This window comes from Pogoniulus pusillus, chromosome 19, assembly GCF_015220805.1.
Source record: "Pogoniulus pusillus isolate bPogPus1 chromosome 19, bPogPus1.pri, whole genome shotgun sequence".
In the NCBI taxonomy this organism is placed as follows: Eukaryota; Metazoa; Chordata; class Aves; order Piciformes; family Lybiidae; genus Pogoniulus; species Pogoniulus pusillus.
This window is the reverse complement of record NC_087282.1, coordinates 23,840,994-23,858,946: the sequence shown is the minus strand read 5'-3', so window position 1 is coordinate 23,858,946 and position 17,953 is coordinate 23,840,994. Positions and strand designations below refer to the sequence as shown.

The 17,953-nt window shown below is 54.3% G+C and overlaps 1 protein-coding gene across 1 annotated transcript; it reads left to right on the top strand.

Moving 5' to 3' along the window:
- Positions 1 to 539: 539 nt before the first annotated feature.
- On the top strand, positions 540 to 15,213 carry RAP2C (RAP2C, member of RAS oncogene family). Its single transcript, XM_064159660.1, has 4 exons — positions 540 to 657; positions 744 to 1,153; positions 3,190 to 3,509; positions 13,996 to 15,213. The coding sequence occupies exons 2-3, from the start codon at positions 881 to 883 to the stop codon at positions 3,466 to 3,468; spliced, it is 552 nt and encodes a 183-aa protein (XP_064015730.1). The 5' UTR covers positions 540 to 657; positions 744 to 880; the 3' UTR covers positions 3,469 to 3,509; positions 13,996 to 15,213.
- Positions 15,214 to 17,953: the final 2,740 nt, after the last annotated feature.

Below are 17,953 nucleotides of genomic sequence, written 5' to 3'. Positions count from 1 at the left end.
AAACGAGATGCAGAGATTCTGTGTGAGCCACAGGCCACAAGGACCTGTCAAACCGCAGAGCTAACCCAGGTGCCCTAGTGCGGTTTGCCGGTAAGCTGCTACCTGCAGGGCTGCCTCCTGCTGCTTGCTTTGCCGTCTCAGGTTTGGCATAGCAGCACCGTCACCGGCAGAGCCACGCTGCACTCTCCGCCCCGGCACCCTGACGGCATTAGAGCTCTCTTCCAGCCGGAACTCTTCTGCGGCGCTGCACTCGAATCCGGCCCTCACCCCGCGGCAGCGCCGCCCAGGCTGTCCCGGGGTCGCCCTTAGAGCTGCCCCTCCGCGCCGCCGCCAGCGCGCCCGGCGCCCGGGCCCGCTCTGAGCGGCGGGGACGCGGCACGGCGGTGGTGACGCAGCACGGCGGTGGTGACGCAGCACGCTGGCGGTGACGCGGCACGCTGGCGGTGACGCGGCACGCTGGCGGTGACGCAGCACGGCGGCGGAGCCGCTCCCCGGGGCGTGCCCGGGCCGCGCTGCCGGAGCCCCGCGCCGGAAGTGCCGCGGAGCGCGGAGGGCGGGGCGCGCCCCCGGTGCCGCAGCATAACCCTTCCGGGCGGGGCGGCCGCTGCCGGGCGGTTCCCGCGGCCCAGGCGCCACGGGATGGAGTGAAGCGCGACGGTAAGGAGCGGTGCGGTGGGCGGCGGCGGCGGGGCTGAGCCGAGCCGGGCCGGGCCGGGCCCTAACAGCTGTCTCTCCCCCTTCAGGACGGTGCGGGAGCAGCGGCGCCTCGCCTTCCTCAGACGGGCCGGGGCTATGCGAGGGCCGCGCTGCCGCCTGTCCTAGGCCCGGGCCGCGGTGGCGGCGGGCCCAGCGGGGGAGCGGCGAGAGGCTGCGGGGCCCGATGCGGGAGTACAAAGTGGTGGTGCTGGGCAGCGGGGGGGTGGGGAAGTCCGCCCTGACGGTGCAGTTCGTCACCGGGACCTTCATCGAGAAGTACGACCCCACCATCGAGGACTTCTACCGCAAGGAGATCGAGGTGGACTCGTCCCCTTCGGTGCTGGAGATCCTCGACACGGCGGGCACCGAGCAGTTCGCCTCCATGCGCGATCTCTACATCAAAAACGGCCAGGGCTTCATCCTCGTCTACAGCCTGGTCAACCAGCAGTCCTTCCAGGTAACCTCGCCCGGGCCTTGGCTGGGGGCGGCCGCTCGGCGGGGCGGGGAGGCGGCGGGTCCCGGCGCCCCTTTCCGGACGCGGCCGCTCCCGGCCCGAGGAGGAAGCTTTAGCTGCAGCCGTGTGCGTGTGTCTGAGCTCTTTTCTCTCTGGAGGGGCCGGAGCTGCAGAGTGCGGTTCGCGGCCCTGCTTGCCGAAGGAGAGCGCTTGCTCTGCAGGTACTTCTCGGGCTGCCCCCATTGTTAGCTGCCGCGCAGGGCTGGAGAACAATGACCCACCCCCGCTTCCCCGGCACGCAGAAGGCACTCGGTGTTAAAATCGAGACTTCCCCTTCCCTTTTGCTTAAAAAGCTCACTTCTTGGCTTGCTTTTGAAGAGAGCCTTAGTGTCCTGCACTGGAGGCTTCCTAAGTGAGCTGCTCTTTCCCCTCCTCTCCCCAGAGCGTGTTCCTGTCCAGCGCAAGCTCCGCGCTCTCACGGCGTGGGCGGTGTGCTGGAGAGGCGAAGCAAACCAGAGGTGACAATTCAGGGGCCTGGGGTTCATTTCTGCTGGGAGAACTCTCCTAAAAAGCAGAGTGGGAATCCTGCAGTCAGTAACCCGTCGGAGGTGCCTCTGCTTTATCCGTGGGGCAGCAGTGGATTTAGCAGCGCTGCGTGCTTGCAGCTCGGGGATTTGCAGCTAATGCCTTGGCTTGAGTTGCCGAGCTGGGAGTAGTCCAGCTGCTCACCCCCGCTGAAGCAGTGCTTCTGCTGAGGCCTAGACCTTAGCCTAGCAGGCCTTGCAGCAGCTCCAGTACAGGCACAGGAGACACTGCCTTTGGGAGACAGCGGCGATGCCGTTGGGGTGCTTCTGCCTTTGCTTTTGGCTTGCTTGGGGACCGCCGAGTTGGTCCTCCAGCCTCTGCAGAGGCAGTTCTTTGTGTCTGCCTGGGGCGTATCTGCTCTGGAGCCCCTAGGGCTAAACTGCTCTGTTCTTTGGCACGGTAGTGACTTCAAACACTCAATTTGTTTTGTCTCAAGAGCTGTGGAAGAATTTTTAGGGCTCTCTACTACCGGTAGTAACTGAAAGCACTCAGGGGGCAGAGGTTGACTCAGACTTTCAAGTGTAAATTCCCCTTGTGAGCTCAGCCTTGAGTAAACGCATCTCTAGGTAACGAAACCTCCCTACAGCACCCAGTGTGGTTCCTTACATCTGGTGAAGCATGTTGCCAGTGAATTGTTCTAGGCCCTCCAGAAGTCCAAGGCTGTGTTTAAATTGCCAGATGCAAACTGAACACAGGCTCCCTGAACGCTGGGGTCCTGCTGTGCTGCTGCTAATGTTACAGCTTCTTTCACCTGGGACACTTTTTAGGGCAGCTGAAACCAGCTTTCCAATCAGCTCTACTGTAGCTTATGTGCCTTGCGAGGAAGGGCTGAGAGCCCTGAGGCTGTTGAGTCTGGAGAAGACTGAGAGGGGATCTGGTCGATGAGGGCTGGGAGTCAGGAAGGAAGGGACAGGCTCTGCTCACTTGTGTCCCGGGATAGGACAAGGAGCAAGGATGGAAACTTGAAGCACAGGAAGTTGCACCTCAACATGAGCAAGAACTTCTTGCCTGGAAGGGTCCCAGAGCCCTGGCACAGGCTGCCCAGAAAGGTTGTGGAGTCTCCTTCTCTGGAGCCTTTCCAACCCTGTCTGGATATACTGTTGTGTGACCTGTGCTAGGCCTTGTTGAGATGGGGGGGTTAGAGTGGGTGATATCCAGAGGTCCCTTCCAACCCCTAACATCCTGTCATCTTCCTCCAGCTGAACCAAAAGTTGCCTCTTGGAGGACAGTGGTTGCTTTCTGTTGTGTACATGGAACCATCCTGTGCTATGTGTGTGCTTAAATGTCAAACCTTCTCTGAGTTCTAGGTCTGCTTGAATGTGCCTTTAAGAAGCCTTCTGATGTATTTGGAATGCTCAGCTGCATGTGAGAGTTACTAAAATGTGTCTCCAGTGCTTCTGCAGCAATTTGCTGTGATGGTTTCCATGCACTAACCAGTTGGATTGTTCAATCAGGACATCAAGCCCATGAGGGACCAGATTGTCCGGGTGAAGAGATACGAGAAGGTTCCTCTGATCCTAGTGGGGAATAAAGTGGATCTGGAGTCGGAGAGGGAGGTCTTATCTGCAGAAGGCAGAGCCCTGGCTCAGGAGTGGGGCTGCCCCTTCATGGAGACATCAGCCAAGAGCAAAACCATGGTGGATGAACTGTTTGCTGAGATTGTCAGACAAATGAACTATGCTTCCCTGCCTGAGAAACAAGATCAGTGTTGTACAACTTGCATCGTCCAGTGAGAGAGATTAAGGAGAACCTCAATCATGGCCATACAGAGCAGGTTGGTGGAACAGCCCTCACAAACTGAAGTGCAGAAGCATGCTGGTTAAGGGTGAGGGAAAGGACAGGGAGCCTGAAATTAAGTAGCCTGACCTAGAGGTAGCGTGAGGGAGGTGGGAGCTTGTGCAGTTGGTTGACTCAAGTGGGCTTGGTGTGTTCCTTCAGCAGGGTCAGCCAGGGCAGGCTGCGTTTGCTTGCAGTGGTTTCACAGTGGGATGCATGAGATGATCTCATCTGCACCTGCTTTGACTGTCAGTGCTAAGTTTGCCATTATATTGCCCTTAAAAGTGGTTTGTGGCTTTCATTGTTGGCTGCAGTTGGTATCCGAATTCTTCCCAGCGCCTGCCATTGCCTTGCTCTGCAGTGGCACCAAATGCCCCAAGGGGTTTGCTGAGAGGACTGGGCTTGTTTGAAGAAGTGGTGCAGAAACTGAATGCTCTGCCCTCTGTGGAGCAAGTCTGAAAGAATGACAGCATTGGCCAGGTTGGAAAAGACCTTCAAGATTGAGCCCGACCTATCACCCAACACCTTCTGATTAACTAACCCCTGGCATCAGTGCCTCATGCAGCCTCCTTTGAAACACCTCCAGGGACAGGGACTCCACCACCTCCCTGGGCAGCCCATTCCAATGCCAATCACTTGCTGTGGAGAACTTCTTCCTAACATCCAGCCTGAACCTGCCCTGGCACAGCTTGAGGCTGTGTCCTCTTGTTCTGTCCCTGGGTGCCTGGCAGAAGAGCCCACCCCCAGCTGGCCACAGCCTCCTTTCAGCTGTCTGTAGAGAGGAGCAGCACCCCAAGTCGTGAGGAGTGCCATGAGGCCCACAGGCAGTAGCCAAGAGTGTGTGCAGAGTGATTTTCATTTCCCATCTCCAGAGCAGAGAACACTGCAAAATGGCTTCCCAGTGCAGGACTCTCTTCTTCCCTGTGACTCATAAGAGGTGTGGCAAGAGTGTGGTGTTCAGAGGGGCCTCTCCAGAGCTTCCCCTCTCCAGGGTATTGCTTTGAGTTTTCCTTTTGCCTGCTCTTAGCCCTTCACACTCGTGGTGAGCTTTTGCACTGCACTTGTCTCCTGGTTGTGTAGGTGAATCTATGCTTCCCCTGCACCTTCTCATTCAGCTGCAAGATGGTTTTGGTCTCCCCCACTCATGTTTCGCCTTGCAGGTCTGGTTTCACCACCGGCTTGAGTCCCTGTTGGTGTGCCCTGCCTGCAGCCAGCTGCTCTGTCACACCTTTGCCTCCCGGGGGCCTGCCTTGGCCACCTCTGAAAATCCAGGGAGAGGAACTGCCCTCAGAGGAATCACAGAATCATGTCAGGGGCTGGAAGGGCCCTCCAGAGGTCATCCAGTCCAAGCCTCATGCAGAGCAGGATCACCTGCTTGGGCTCTGTCTGCTGCCTTAGTAACTCTTGCTTGACTCAAAGGAGCTGTTTGTGTCTGGGTGACAAAGAGGGAAAATAGGTTATTAGTGGGAGCTTTGGGCTTTGATCTTGAGGGCAAGTCTCAAGGCTTGGCTTTGAGATTGTTATCAAGTGCTTTGTGGATGTGAAGTTGTAGGTGCTCCTGGCCCTGTGGTTCTGCAGACAATCCAGGCTGCCTTTGGCTCCAGCTCTGTGAGCTGCTGAAAGGCTGCACTCACCCTGTAAGAGGGGAGCCGAGCAGGGACCAAAGTGCTGGGGCTGGAGCAGAGGAGAATACAAATCTTGCCTTGTGCACTAAGCCCTGGTACTTGCAATGCCTTACAGGAGTAAATCAAAGGTATCACTGCTTCAACTGACTGCTCACAGGGTTAATTAGTATCTTCTCTGCCTCCAGCTCTGGAGCCCTCAACACAAGGAGGACACAGACCTGATGGAGCAGGTCCAGAGGAGGGCCAGGAAAACGATCAGGGGTTTGGAGCAGCTCTGCTGTGGGGCCAGGCTGAGGGAGCTGGGGGTGTGCAGCCTGGAGAAGGGAAGGTTCCAGGGAGACCTCAAAGCTGCTTTCCTGTACCTGAAGGGGCTTACAAGCAGGCTGCAGAGGGACTGTTCCCAAAGGCCTGCAGGGACAGGCTGAGGGCAGTGGTTTGAAATGAGAGCAGAGCAGGTTGAGATTGGATGTGAGGCACAAGTTCTGCACCAGGAGGCTGCTGGAACACTGCAGCAGGTTGCCCAGGGAGGTGGTTGAGGCTCCATGCCTGGAGATACTCAGAGTGAGGCTGGGCAGGGCTGTGGGCAGCCTGCTGGGGCAGAGGTGCAGGGGGTTGGACTAGGTCACCTTTGGAGATCCCTTCCAACCCAATTCTGTGAGCTTGAGGCACAGTAAGGCAAAGCTTCAGCTAGTTCTAAGGCAGCTTTACAACTGAGTGTATCTGAACTTAAAATATCCTGGCCAAGGTTGCAGCAGTGCCCTGACTTGCTCGTGCAGGCTGCTCCCTTCCACCGCGGCCAGCTCAGTTCTTTCAGCTGTGAAATGTGCACTTCCTGAGGTGGTCACTTCTGAGGGAAGCTTCCTTGTAAGCTGGCTAGGTGGGATTCAAAGCACCCCCTGTCCTCTGCTCCCATTTCACCTTTAAGATGAAACTTGGCCTTGAAGGGTTAGGGTGAAGTGGAAGCAGGGGCAGGGGTTCCTTTGAATCCCAGCTTGTGCCCAGATTCACTGAGCTTCCCAAGCAAAGCACCATCTCGTTTCAGGAGAAACCTCTGTCTTTGTGATCTCTGGAGAGGAGCCTCAGCTTCTGCAGGTTCCTGAAGGAGAGAGTCCCTGTCCTTCCTCCTGCCAGGCTCATTAAAGTCACAGCAAAATACTTCTTGCTTCTAGGAGATGCTGCTTTTGCCCAGTGTAATCTTGCCACCTGTGCCAACCAAGCCTGCCCTTCCTAAGCAGCTTCCTCTTCGGATCTTAGCAGTGTCTGGAGCTTCCATCGCTCCTCTGGCTCTTCACAGCCTTCATGCTCTCTGCTTTTTCTTTCAGCCTCACACTTGTGGGATATTTTCTTCCTGGCTCCCTCTCTGTCCTTGCTCTTTGAGGTGTAGGATCTCATTATCTTCGTGACAAGACTTTGCTGCCTGCTAATTTCTGTCTGCTGTGCTCTAGTGTAGGAGAGCTGCTGATGGTGTCTGGCGATAGCTGTAATCAGCTCTGTGATTCTTGTGCTTCCCTGTGATCCAGGGAACAACTGCTGCTTCTCAAACATCTGCCTCAGCAATGACCCTTGCTAGCTACAGTGAAGCTCAGGAAGTGGCTGTGTGAAAACCCACGTGTAGGAAGTGGGCTTCAGTTGCAGCTCTGTTCCTGTGCTCGCTGAGTTCTGTCGCCTGCCTATGCCTGGGAGGAGTCTTAGCTCTGGGCCAGCTCAGAATGAAGCATGCAGGAGCAGTTTGTGTCTCTGCAGCTCTGACAGAAACCAAAGGGAGGTGGATTTTACCCAGCTGCTTTTATCTGAGGCTGTCTCAGTGTCAGTTTTAAGTGGCAGGTGCCATTCACCTCCTTTTGGTACTTAGAACCAGAGAATTGTTTCACTTGGGAAAACCCTTCAAGATGGAGGCAAACCCAGTTAAAGGGGACCTCTGAGATCATCCAGTCCAGCCCTCAACCCAACCCCTGCCTGGCCACAGGGTGCTGGAACACCTCCAGGCATGGGGACTCTGCTGCCTCCCTGGGCAGCCTCTGCCAATCCCTGACCACTCTGGCACCAAAGACATTTGCCTCAGCTCCAATTTAACCCTCCTTTGGCAGAATTCCAGGACATTCCCAGGCTTTGAGGAGACCTTAGAGTGGCCTTCCAGTATCTGAAGGGGTTCTGCCAGAAGGCTGGGGAGGGACTATGGACAAGGGCTTGTAATGACAGGAGGAGGAGGAGGAATGGGTTTGATCTGGCAGAGGGGACATTGAAGCTGGATGTTAGGAAAGGGTTCTTGACAGTGGGGGTGTGGAGAGACTGGCACAGGTTGAGCATAGTGAGAGACTGGCACAGGTTGCCCAGGGAGGCTGTGGAGCACAGAATGGGATCTTTGATCACATTGAGTGCTTCTGTGCTCCACAAGCTCCCTGGAGGTGTTCAAGGGCAGGTTAGATGAGGCCTTGAGTGACCTGTTCTGGTGGGAGGTGTCCCTGCCTATGGCAGGGGGATTGGAACTGGCTGAGCCTTGAGGTCCTTTCCAACCTAAACCATTCTGTTTCCACTCCTAGCAGCTGACACTAGGGGAAGAGCCCAACCCCCACCTCACTGCAGCCTCCTTTCAGGGAGCAAAGAGATCTGTTCTCAGCCTCCTCTTCTCACCACTCAGCACCTCCCCATCCCACAGCTGCTCCTCCCCATCCCTCTTGTCCATCCCGTGTCCGTCTCTGGCTGTATCTCTTCACAAGGCAGTGCAGTATGATGTTGTGTAGGCTCTTCCATGTTGTTTCAGAGTAGCACTTGCTTAAATCACTGCTCCAGTCAGCCCCCTGGGGTGAAACAAGAGCGGGAGCAGAGCTGTCATTGGGATAACCTAGAGCGCCTCATAGTGTGCCCTGTTCTTGCATTCTCTTCATCCCTTTCCCCTTCCTGCCTCTGCAGTGCTCTTCTCTCACCTCAGTGTGTTCAGAGTGGTGAGACTTCCAGGGGCTTTTCTCTTGAATTCTCAGGCTGGCAGAGTTAAGTCTTTAAAATCTGCCACTCCTGCAGTGCTGGGCTGTTAAAAGCTTGCTCTAGAGGCACTGGATGTAGAGTCCGGGAATGGCTTGGGCTGGAAGGGACCTCCAGCTGTCACCTGTGCAAGCCCCCTGCACTCAGCAGGCACATCCTCCTCTGGAGGCCCTGCCCAGCCTCACCTTGAATATCTCCAGGGCTGAGGCCTCAACCACCTCCCTGGGCAACCTGCCACAGTGTTTCAGCAGCCTCTTGGTGCAGAACTTGTTCCTCACACCCAATCTCAAGCTGCTCTGCTCTCATTTAAAATCCTATTGGGAACACGTAAGTACTGGGGTGAAAGATTGGTGAGTGACTTCCATCCCCTCCATTCATGAGTGTCTGATGCTAGCAAGGGCTGAAGGAGTGGCTGTAGGGCTGAAATGTGACAGTCCTCTGCTCTGTGTGTCTGTGCACCAGAGAGCTTTGTCATAGAATCCTAGCATCAGGCAGGCTGGCAGAGAGCTCCAGGCTCAGCCAGCCCAACCTAGCACCCAGCCCTGCCCAACCAACCAGACCATGGCACTCAGTGCCCCAGCCAGGCTTGGCTGCAACACCTCCAGCCACAGCCACTCCACCACCTCCCTGGGCAGCCCATTCCAGTGCCAATCACTCTCTCTGACAACAACTTCCTCCTCACAGCCAGCCCAGACCTGCCCTGGCACAGCTTGAGCCTGTGTCCCCTTCTGCTGCTGGCTGCCTGGCAGCAGAGCCCAACCCCACCTGGCTACAGCCTCCCTGCAGGCAGCTGCAGGCAGCAATGAGCTCTGCCCTGAGCCTCCTCTGCTGCAGGCTGCACCCCCCCAGCTCCCTCAGCCTCTCCTCACAGGGCTGTGCTCCAGGCCCCTCCCCAGCCTTGCTGCCCTGCTCTGGGCACCTTCCAGCACCTCAACATCTCTCTGCAATGGAGGAGCCCAGAACTGGACACAGCACTCCAGGGGTGGCCTGAGCAGTGCTGAGCACAGGGGCAGAAGAAGCTCCCTTGTCCTGCTGCCCACACTGCTCCTGAGCCAGCCCAGGATGCCATTGGCTCTGCTGCCCACCTGGGCACTGCTGCCTCCTCTGCAGCTCCTCTCTGCCAGCACCCACAGCTCCCTCTCTGCCTGCCTGCTCTCAGCCACTCTGGCCCCAGCCTATAGTATTGCTTGGGGTTGTTCTTCAGTCTCATCCCCTTGGCCTCTGCCCACCCATCCAGCCTGGCCAGGTCCCTCTGCAGGGCTCTGCTGCCCTCCAACAGCTCCACAGCAGTTCCTATCTTGGTGTCATCTGCAAACTTATGATTGTCCTACTAGACTGCCAACATCTCATGATCTTGTCAGCTTGCAGACAAACTAGGGAGTGCTTAGAGAGGTCGTGGGCGGGTGAAGCCAGACAGGGTGCAGTGTGATGCTATCTGGAGTAGCTAAGCACAAATCCAGACTGAGCAAGGAGTGGCTGAGAGCAGCCTGGAGGAGAGGGACTTGGGGGTGTCAGTGCCCAAGAGCCAGCACTAGTGGCTGGCAGCTCAGAGCCAGCTGTGTGCTGGCTGCAGCCTGAGCAGGGAGAGCAGCAGCACAGGGAGGGGATTCTGCCCCTCTGCTCTGCTCAGCCCTCACCTGCAGCACTGCCTCCAGTGCTGGGGAACACAGCACAAGAACCACCTGGAGCTGCTGCAGAGGGGCCAGAGGAGGCCACCAAGGTGATCAGAGGGCTGGAGAAGCTCTCCTGTGGGGACAGGCTGGGAGAGTTGGGGCTGTTGAGCCTGCAGAAGAGAAGGCTGCAGGGAGAGCTCAGAGCAGCCTTGCAGTGCCTGAAGGGGCTGCAGGAGAGCTGGGGAGGGACTTGTGACAAGGGCAGGGAGTGCCGGGAGGAAGGACAATGGCTTTGAGCTGGGAGAGGGGAGAGTGAGAGTGGAGATGAGGAGAGTGTGGAGAGACTGGCACAGGTTGCCCAGGTAGTCTGTGGCTGCCCCTACCTGGAGGTGCTGCAGGCCAGGCTGGATGAGGCCTTGAGCAAGCTGTGCTGGTGGGAGGTGTCCCTGCCGAAGGCAGGGGTTGGAGGTGGATGAGCTTTAATGTCCCTTCCCACCCATTCTGTCAGTCCCTAAGGAGGATGACAGGTCTGAGCTGGAGCCTCCTAACCTGCCGACAGGGGTGCTGCAGGAGCAGGTGGAGGAGGGTACCAGTGCTGCCTTTCTCTGTCCTTCCCATCCCCAGCAGTTTCTGGTGTTGGGTTTGGATGATGTTTGGGGCTGAAGCTAACTCTGGTAGGCTGAGGAGCTGCACTGCAAATGGTTTGTCTGCTGTGCTGTGAACATCTCTTAGGCAGGTCTGAGTCTTCTCTTGCAAGCTGGGGTCTCTTCAAAGCTGGGGAGCATGTAGGGGTGAGGGACAGGACTGGGTGAGGATTACTGGTAGTTGGAGAACAGACAAGGAAGGAAAACCTTTGCTGCTGTCTCTACAGGAGTTTTGCTCCTGAGCTTTGGGGTGCCCAGCTGCTTAGGAGGGAAGGGGAGCCCTGCCTGTGGCATAGAATCAGGCAGGGTTGGAAGGGACCACAAAGATGATCCATTTTCAACCCCCTGCCATGGCAGGGACACCTCACATTAGAGCAGGCTGCCCACAGCCTCATCAAGCCTGGCCTCAAACACCTCCAGGGATGAGGCTTCCACTACCTCCCTGGGCAACCTCTTCCATGCTCTCACCACCCTCATGCTGAAGAACTTCCTAACATCCAGTCTGAATCTCCCCACTTGCAGCTTTGTTCCATTCCCCCCTGTTGTATCCCTACCTGACAGCCTAAAAAGTCCCTCCCCAGATTTCTTGTAGGCCTTAGAGTGCCAGAGTGCTGCAGCACACTGCTGATGCAGGGGGAAGCAGCACCTGGAAGGAAGTCCTGGAATCACAGAGTGGTTTTAGCTGGAAGAGGCCTTTATGGTCATTGAGTCCAACCATGAACCAAACCCTGCCAAGCACTGCCCCTCAGCACTGCACCTGCATGGCTTTGAAATGGCTCCAGGGATGGGGACTCCTCCACTGCCCTGGCAACCCTCAGGGGAAGAAATTGCTCCTCATGGCCCAACTCACTTGAGGCCATTTCCTCTTGTCCTGTCCCTTGTTCCTTGGGAGGAGAGACCAACCCCCACCTGGCTGCAGTAGCCTTGCAGGAAGATGTAGAGAGCCAGAAGCTTCTCCCAGCCCTCAGGCTCTGCAGCCTGGAGAAGAGAAGGCTTGGAGGAGAGCTTGGAGTGGCCTTTTGGGATCTGAAGGGGGCTACAGGAGAGCTAGGGAGGGACTATTGACAAGTTCTGGTAATGACAGGAGGAGGAGGAATGGGTTTGAACTGGCAGAGGGGAGATTGAAAGTGGGTGTTAGGATGAAGTTGTTTGCAGTGAGAGTGGTGAGACACTGGCACAGGTTGCCCAGCGAGGTTGTGGAGCACAGAAGCACCCAGTGTGATCTTTGATCACCTTGAGTGCTTCTGTGCTCCACTGCCTCCCTGGAGGTGTTCAAGAGCAGGCTACATGAGGCCTTGAGTGACCTGTTCTAGTGGGAGGTGTCCCTGCCTATGGCAGGGGGTTGGAACTGGCTGATCTTTGAGGTCCATTCCAACCTAAACCATTCTGTGATTCTTTTCTGCAGGTCCTTCAGCCACTTCAGAGGTTCTCAGGGCCCTCCTGCCCCTTGCTGTCCAGGCCTGCCTTCTCTGGAGCCTGTCTTTCTGTTCATAGGCTCCAACAGCTCAGTGCTGGCACAGTGGGAAATGTAAGGCCCTGATTCCTACAAAGAAATTACTTCAGAATCCCTGGAAAGGCAGGCCTCAAGCTTGCTGAAGTCCATGCATGTGCATGGGAAGGACAGGACAGGTTTCTGTGGACTTGGAGCTTTGACTGAGGCTTTTAAGATATCTCTGCAGATAAATCCTGTGTAGTCCAAGTTCTGAGGAGCACAAGGATGTGCTGGTCCCAGCAGGAGCACTGCTTGTTTGACTGGGGCAGGGCCACTTCTGTCCTTGCTGAGCCAGAGGCATGGCTGCTAAGGGGTTGTTCTGTACCAGGAATGTAGAGGAGATGTTCTGCTCAGACCCTGCCTGCAGCACTGCCTCCAGTGCTGGGGAACCCTGCACAAGAACGTGGGACTGCTGGAGTGGGTCCAGAGGAGGCAACAAAGATGCTTAGAGGGCTGCAGAACCTCTGCTATGGGCACAGGTTGGGAGAGTTGGGGCTGTTGAGCCTGGAGAAGAGAAGGCTGCAGGGAGAGCTCAGAGCAGCTTTGCAGTACCTGAAGGGGCTGCAGGAGAGCTGGAGGAGGACTTTGGACAAGGGCTATGGCTGTAGAGAGCTGCAATTTCCTGCCTCTGTCTGGTCTCTAGAAACAATTTAGTGCCCCACAGGGGCAGCTGCTGCAGAGTTCATAGCAGGCTTAGGGGAGACCTTGTTAACATGGACCAGGACATGCAGGGTGGCTGCCAGGAGGATGCAGACTCCCTTTGTACAAGCAGTGCCATGGAGCAGACAAGTTACTGCTGGCAGGGTCCCACTGGGCTCCAGAAGGAAATGTTTGCCATGAGAGCAGACCCTGGAATCATCTCCCAAGGGAAGCAGTGGAGTGCCCTGCAGTGGGCAGCTGAAGGTTCAGCTTGCCAGGGTGCTGGGGCAGCTCCCTGCAACAGCACTGCCACCTGGAAAGCTTGGAGCAGATGATCCCTGGGGTCCCTTCCAGCCTGGCAGTCTGAGATTCTGTGAGTGTTACACCTGCTGGCCTCTTGTATTAGCAAGGCTGACCTGGAGCCAGCAATGTGCCCCTGGGGCCAAGAAGGCAAAGGATATCCTGGGGTGCATTAGAAGGGCTGTGGTGAGTAGGTCAGAGAGGTTCTCCTTCTAGTCTGCCTTGCTGAGGCCATATCTGGAATACTGTGTCCAGTTCTGGGGGCATTGGGTTAAGAAGAAACTCAGAGAACTGCTTGAGAGAGCCCATCCCAGAGCCCCCAAGCTGCTGCAGGCAGTGAACAGCTCCTATGAGGCCAGGCTGAGGCAGCTGGGGCTGGCAGCAGAGCAGCCTGAGGGCTGCCCTCAGTGCTGGGCTAAAGATGCGCAGGGCAGCATCGGGAGGACCTCATTGCTGTTTGCAGCTGCCTGCAGGGAGGCTGTAGCCAGGTGGGGTTGGGCTCTGCTGCCAGGCAAGCAGCAGCAGAACAAGGGGACACAGCCTCAAGCTGTGCCAAGGGAGGTTGAGGCTGGATGTTGTTAGGAAGTTGTTGTCAGAGAGAGTGATTGGCATTGGAATGGGCTGCCCAGGGAGGTGGTGGAGTGGCTGTGGCTGGAGGTGTTGCAGCCAAGCCTGGCTGGGGCACTAAATGCCATGGTCTGGTTGACTGGATAGGGCTGGCCTGGATGGTCTTGGTTGGATAGGTTGGACTGGAAGATCTTGGAGGTCTCTTCCCAGCTGGTTGATGTAGCCAGGCTGTGCCCAGGGCTGGCCAAGGGCAGCACAAGGGGCACTGAGTGCCAGCTGGAGCAGGGGAGGTGCCAGGGCAACAGGAGGGAAAACTTTGTCAGTGTGAGGGTGCCCAGAGAGGCTGTGGAGTCTCCTTCTCTGCAGACTTTCTAACCCCCTCCCAATGTGTTGCTGGGTGCCCTGCTCTGGCAGGGGGCTGGGCTGGATCTCCAGAGGCCCTTCGGACCGGCAGCGCTCTGTGCTCCGAGCTAGCGGTGAGCTGCAGCCTGCCGCTGTGCGAGGCAGTGCTTGGAGCCCAGCCGTAGCCAGGCAGCTGCTCCCCACCGTGGCAGCAGCAGCAAAGCTGCCCTTTGCCTGTGTGTTGAACGTGGCTCTGACGAGTTGTTCTGTTTGCATTTTGCAGATAAAACTCAGAGGAAACTTGCACAGATGCTGCTTTGGAGAACTTTCAGCCCAGGTTGCAGAGCTGAGCCTTGGTAAACCTGTCTCTGTTACAGCACATTTGCCATCCAGCTAAGTGCATCCTAAGGTCGGTGGCCTGCAGGACCCACACACCTTAACCAGAATGCTTAGCATGTTTACCACCAGGTTAAAGAGCTGTTCTCTGTCAGTCCTTTTCTAGCTTTCTAAGTTCATCTACTGGCTAATATGCAAGAGTTCCTTTTCTCCTGTGTGTGTTTCCTTTTGGTTTCCTCTTTATTTCTTCTCTTCTCTTTTTTTTAATTGATTTCTTCAATCAGATTTTTTTTGAACTTTGTATTTATTAAATACTCAAACTCAGTATTACCTACTCAATGCCTTTTAAAGACAAAAAAAAAGAAGAGGAGGAAGAGTTTTAATGGAGAATAAATTGAGCCTTAAAAGAAATGGTTACTTCTCTCTATTACCTCGCAGCAGTGCTTATTTCTCTTTGCTAAGGTTTTCTCCTCCAATGTAGTTGGTCAGCATTTGAGACTTGTTTACATGTGACAGTGTCATGCCAAGATGCTGAGGGCACCTTTCTTGTCTGGATGTAGTATCCCTTTTCTTGGCCAACGCAGCAGCCTTTGTAAACTGGGTCCAGTTTGGCCCCGAGGGATGCAGAAAGCCTCCAGCTGCTTTGCTTCTTGGGCTCTTGCAGTTGGATTTCCTAAACTCAAGCAACACAGTGGCAATTGTAGCATGGGGGGGAAAAATGGCAGCACACTTTGGATTTGTTTCCTCCTACTGACTTACCAAACTTGCTTGTTTACAAACTTAGCTCCTTTCTGCCTTTTGAAAAGGGATAATTTGTCCTTCAGAACCGAGCTGGCTCGGCCAGCTCAGCTTTGCCTGGCACATGGAGACACCCAGCAGACCTCTGCACGTGGAAATCTAATGCAAATAAAATCACTTTGCAGGTTTTGGGTTTTTTTTTCCTCTAGTTCCTAATATTTGTCTTTCTGAATAACATTTGAAAGCAATATTTGTTCAAGGTGGGGTTTGGGTATTTGGGTTTTGGTGGGGGGGAGGTTTCTTCCTTGCACTGTCACAAACTGCTTTTAGTTGTTGTTGTCATTGTGGTTTCTTTTCATCATTGTTGGTCGTTTGTACTTTTTTTCCCCCTTCCCCCAATAAAACAAATTTCACTGTTTAGAGCCAAGTTGGTGTAAGAAGGTGAAAGGGAGGAGGGGGGAGGAAACCCAGCAGGTTTCAGTGTGCTTTTAAACAAACCATTGCCTTCCTTATTGTTTACCTGAGCAACTCTCTGAATACTTGAACAAACCAAGCCACAATTGTGACAATAACACAGGTATAGGAGATGTGCAGAAGAGCAGGGGAGAGCTTTGTGTTGGTTGCTGTTGGTTGCTGTTCACTTTGGCCACGAGAGCTTGTTCTGAGCAGCGGTTTCAGGCCTGGGATTGGTTTGGGTTCTGGCAGGAACTGAGTATCTGTAGCTCACCTACTGCAGGGTTGGTTGTAGTGGTTTTTTAGGAGCCCAGCTTTAGTCGTTTGAACTTGCTTCTAGGAATGGACATTTTTATGGGGGTTGGGTTTGGTTTTTTTAGCCTTGTAATAGCTGTGAATAACTTGGAGCAAAGCTGCAGTCTGAGCAGTCATGGGGGTGAGGTGAGAGCAGCTGAAAGCACTCAGCAGTTGTACCATGGATGATGGCATTGCGACCAATAAAAGCTCACCAGTACAGCATCTCAACATCAATGTGGTTCATTGGGCACAGGGCAGGCTGGCTTGGCACTGCCAAAGGCAGAAAGAGAGATCCTGGGGCTGCATTCAGTGGTGAATTGCAATCCTGAAATGAAGAGCACACCAGGAGGGGTTCTGCCTGGATATGCAAACACCTGAGTTTGATTTGCTTTGTCTCCCCTGGGGGGCTACTTGAATTTCATTTTGTATTCCCTCCACACACTGTTTGTACAAACCTGAGCAGGCTGAGGCTGGTGCTTGGGATCAGCCTTGTGAGCAGGCTGAGGCTGGTGCTTGGGATCAACCTTAGTATCAACATTAAACCAAACCTTGGATTCAGAGGAAGGGGTTTGGGGGGGTTTCAAGTGGTGGTTATTGAGCTTTGTGGGGTTTTTTGGTAGGTTGTGAGGAAGTAATTGAAGAATAAAAGAGTTAAAAATCTTGGGAACTAAAGAAATGGGTAAAGAGTTTGGGGAGAAAAGAAATGGGTTTAAAACCTTGGGAAGAAAAGAAATGGGTAAAGAGTTTGGGGAGAAAAGAAATTGGGTAAAAACCTTGGGTGGGGGGGAAAGTCATTGGTAAAGGTTTGGGGATTGCCAAAGTGATTGGCCAAGATTTTGGTATTCAAAGTGGTGATTGGCCAAGGTTTGGGGATTTAAAAAGGGTTGGTTAAGATTTGGGGATTTAAAAGGGGTCAGTGTATTTGGATGTTGGGGTTAAAAGCAAGGTTGATCAAGAATTTGGGATGAAAGTGATTGGCAAAGATATTTGGGATTCCAAAAGTGCTTGGCAAAGATCTTGGGATTCAAAAAAATGATAAAGATTGGAGGGGGGATTAAAGTGGGGAAAGGCCAAGATTGGGGGAGGGAATAAAATAGGGAGAGGCCAAATGGGGGGGATTAAAGTAGGGAGAGGCCAAGAGCTTAGTTTTCTTTTGTGTATGGGGCAGGAACAAATTGGTTACTGTTAATGAGTGATTCATTCCCAGGGGTGGTTACCAAAGCAGTTCATGGTCCTTGCCCTCAGCACAGCCAAAAAGAGAATAAAAATATGAGGGGAGAGGGAGAAAGGAAAAAATAAAGGAGGAGGGGAAAAAAAGGGAGGGAAGTTGGGGAGGGGGTAAGGTAAGGGGGGGAAAGACAGGGGAAAAAAAGGGGGAGGAAAAAGAAGGGGGAAGGGAAAAAGGAAGGGGGGGGAGGAAAAAGGGGGGAAAATGTAAGGAAGGGGGAGAAGGAAAAAGGGGAGGGAAACAAGGAAGGGGGAAAGGAAAAAAGGGGAAAGAAGGATACAAAAAGGAAAAAAAGGGGAAAATGGAGGGGGGGGAAAGGAAAAAAAGGGGAAAAGGAAAGGAAGGAGGGGGGGGAAAAGAAGGGAAAAGGAAGGGGAGGAAAGAAGGAAAAAAAGAAGGTGGGAAGGGGAGAAAAAAGAAGGGAAAGGGGGAAAAAGGAAGGGAGTAAAAAAGGGGGGGGGGAAAGGAAGGGAGGGGGAAGGGAAAAAAAGAAGGTCGGGAAAGGAAAAATTAGGGAAAGAAAGAAGGGGGAAAGGAAAAAAAAGGGGGAAAAAGGAAGGGGGGAAAAGGGGGGGAGGAAAAAGGGGGGGAAATGGAAAATGAAGAAAAAAGAAAAGGAAAAATAATTAAAACAAAAGGAAAAAAGTGAAAGTGGAACTAGCTTAGCAGGAGAGGCCTGGGAAATAAAGAGATGGTTTCTTCAGCACACTTTTTTTTTGGGGGGGGAAAGGGACCAAGAGTTATTTTAGGCTTCCTGAGTAGCTTGCATGTGGAGTTGCTTGTTAGAGTCAGAGGCTGCTACTAAATGCAAGGTGATTGTCTTTACTGTGGCGTCTGCTTAGGAGTTGTTGAGCTCACTGCCGCAGGGCTCTGCCAAGGACAGTGTGTGACCTCCCCCCCCCCCGGCCAGTGTACTGTATCTTCAGCAGGGGTGGATGACTCCTGGAATAACAAGTGCAAAACAACCCACCCCAGAACAAGTCCCTGGAATGCTTTGTTTACAAAAAACAACCATAAAAACCCCAAAAAAGAGGTGTTTTTTCCAGTAGAGCTCATTCTTGTCATTTTGTAAGCCAAGCCTATGGCCCAGCTCTTTGTAACTTTTGTAATAAAATAGCTACCTGTATGACCAGCCTGGCCTCTGAGTCTCTGTTCACTGCCTGCTGCTCCTGCTGCTGCCTTTCCTCTC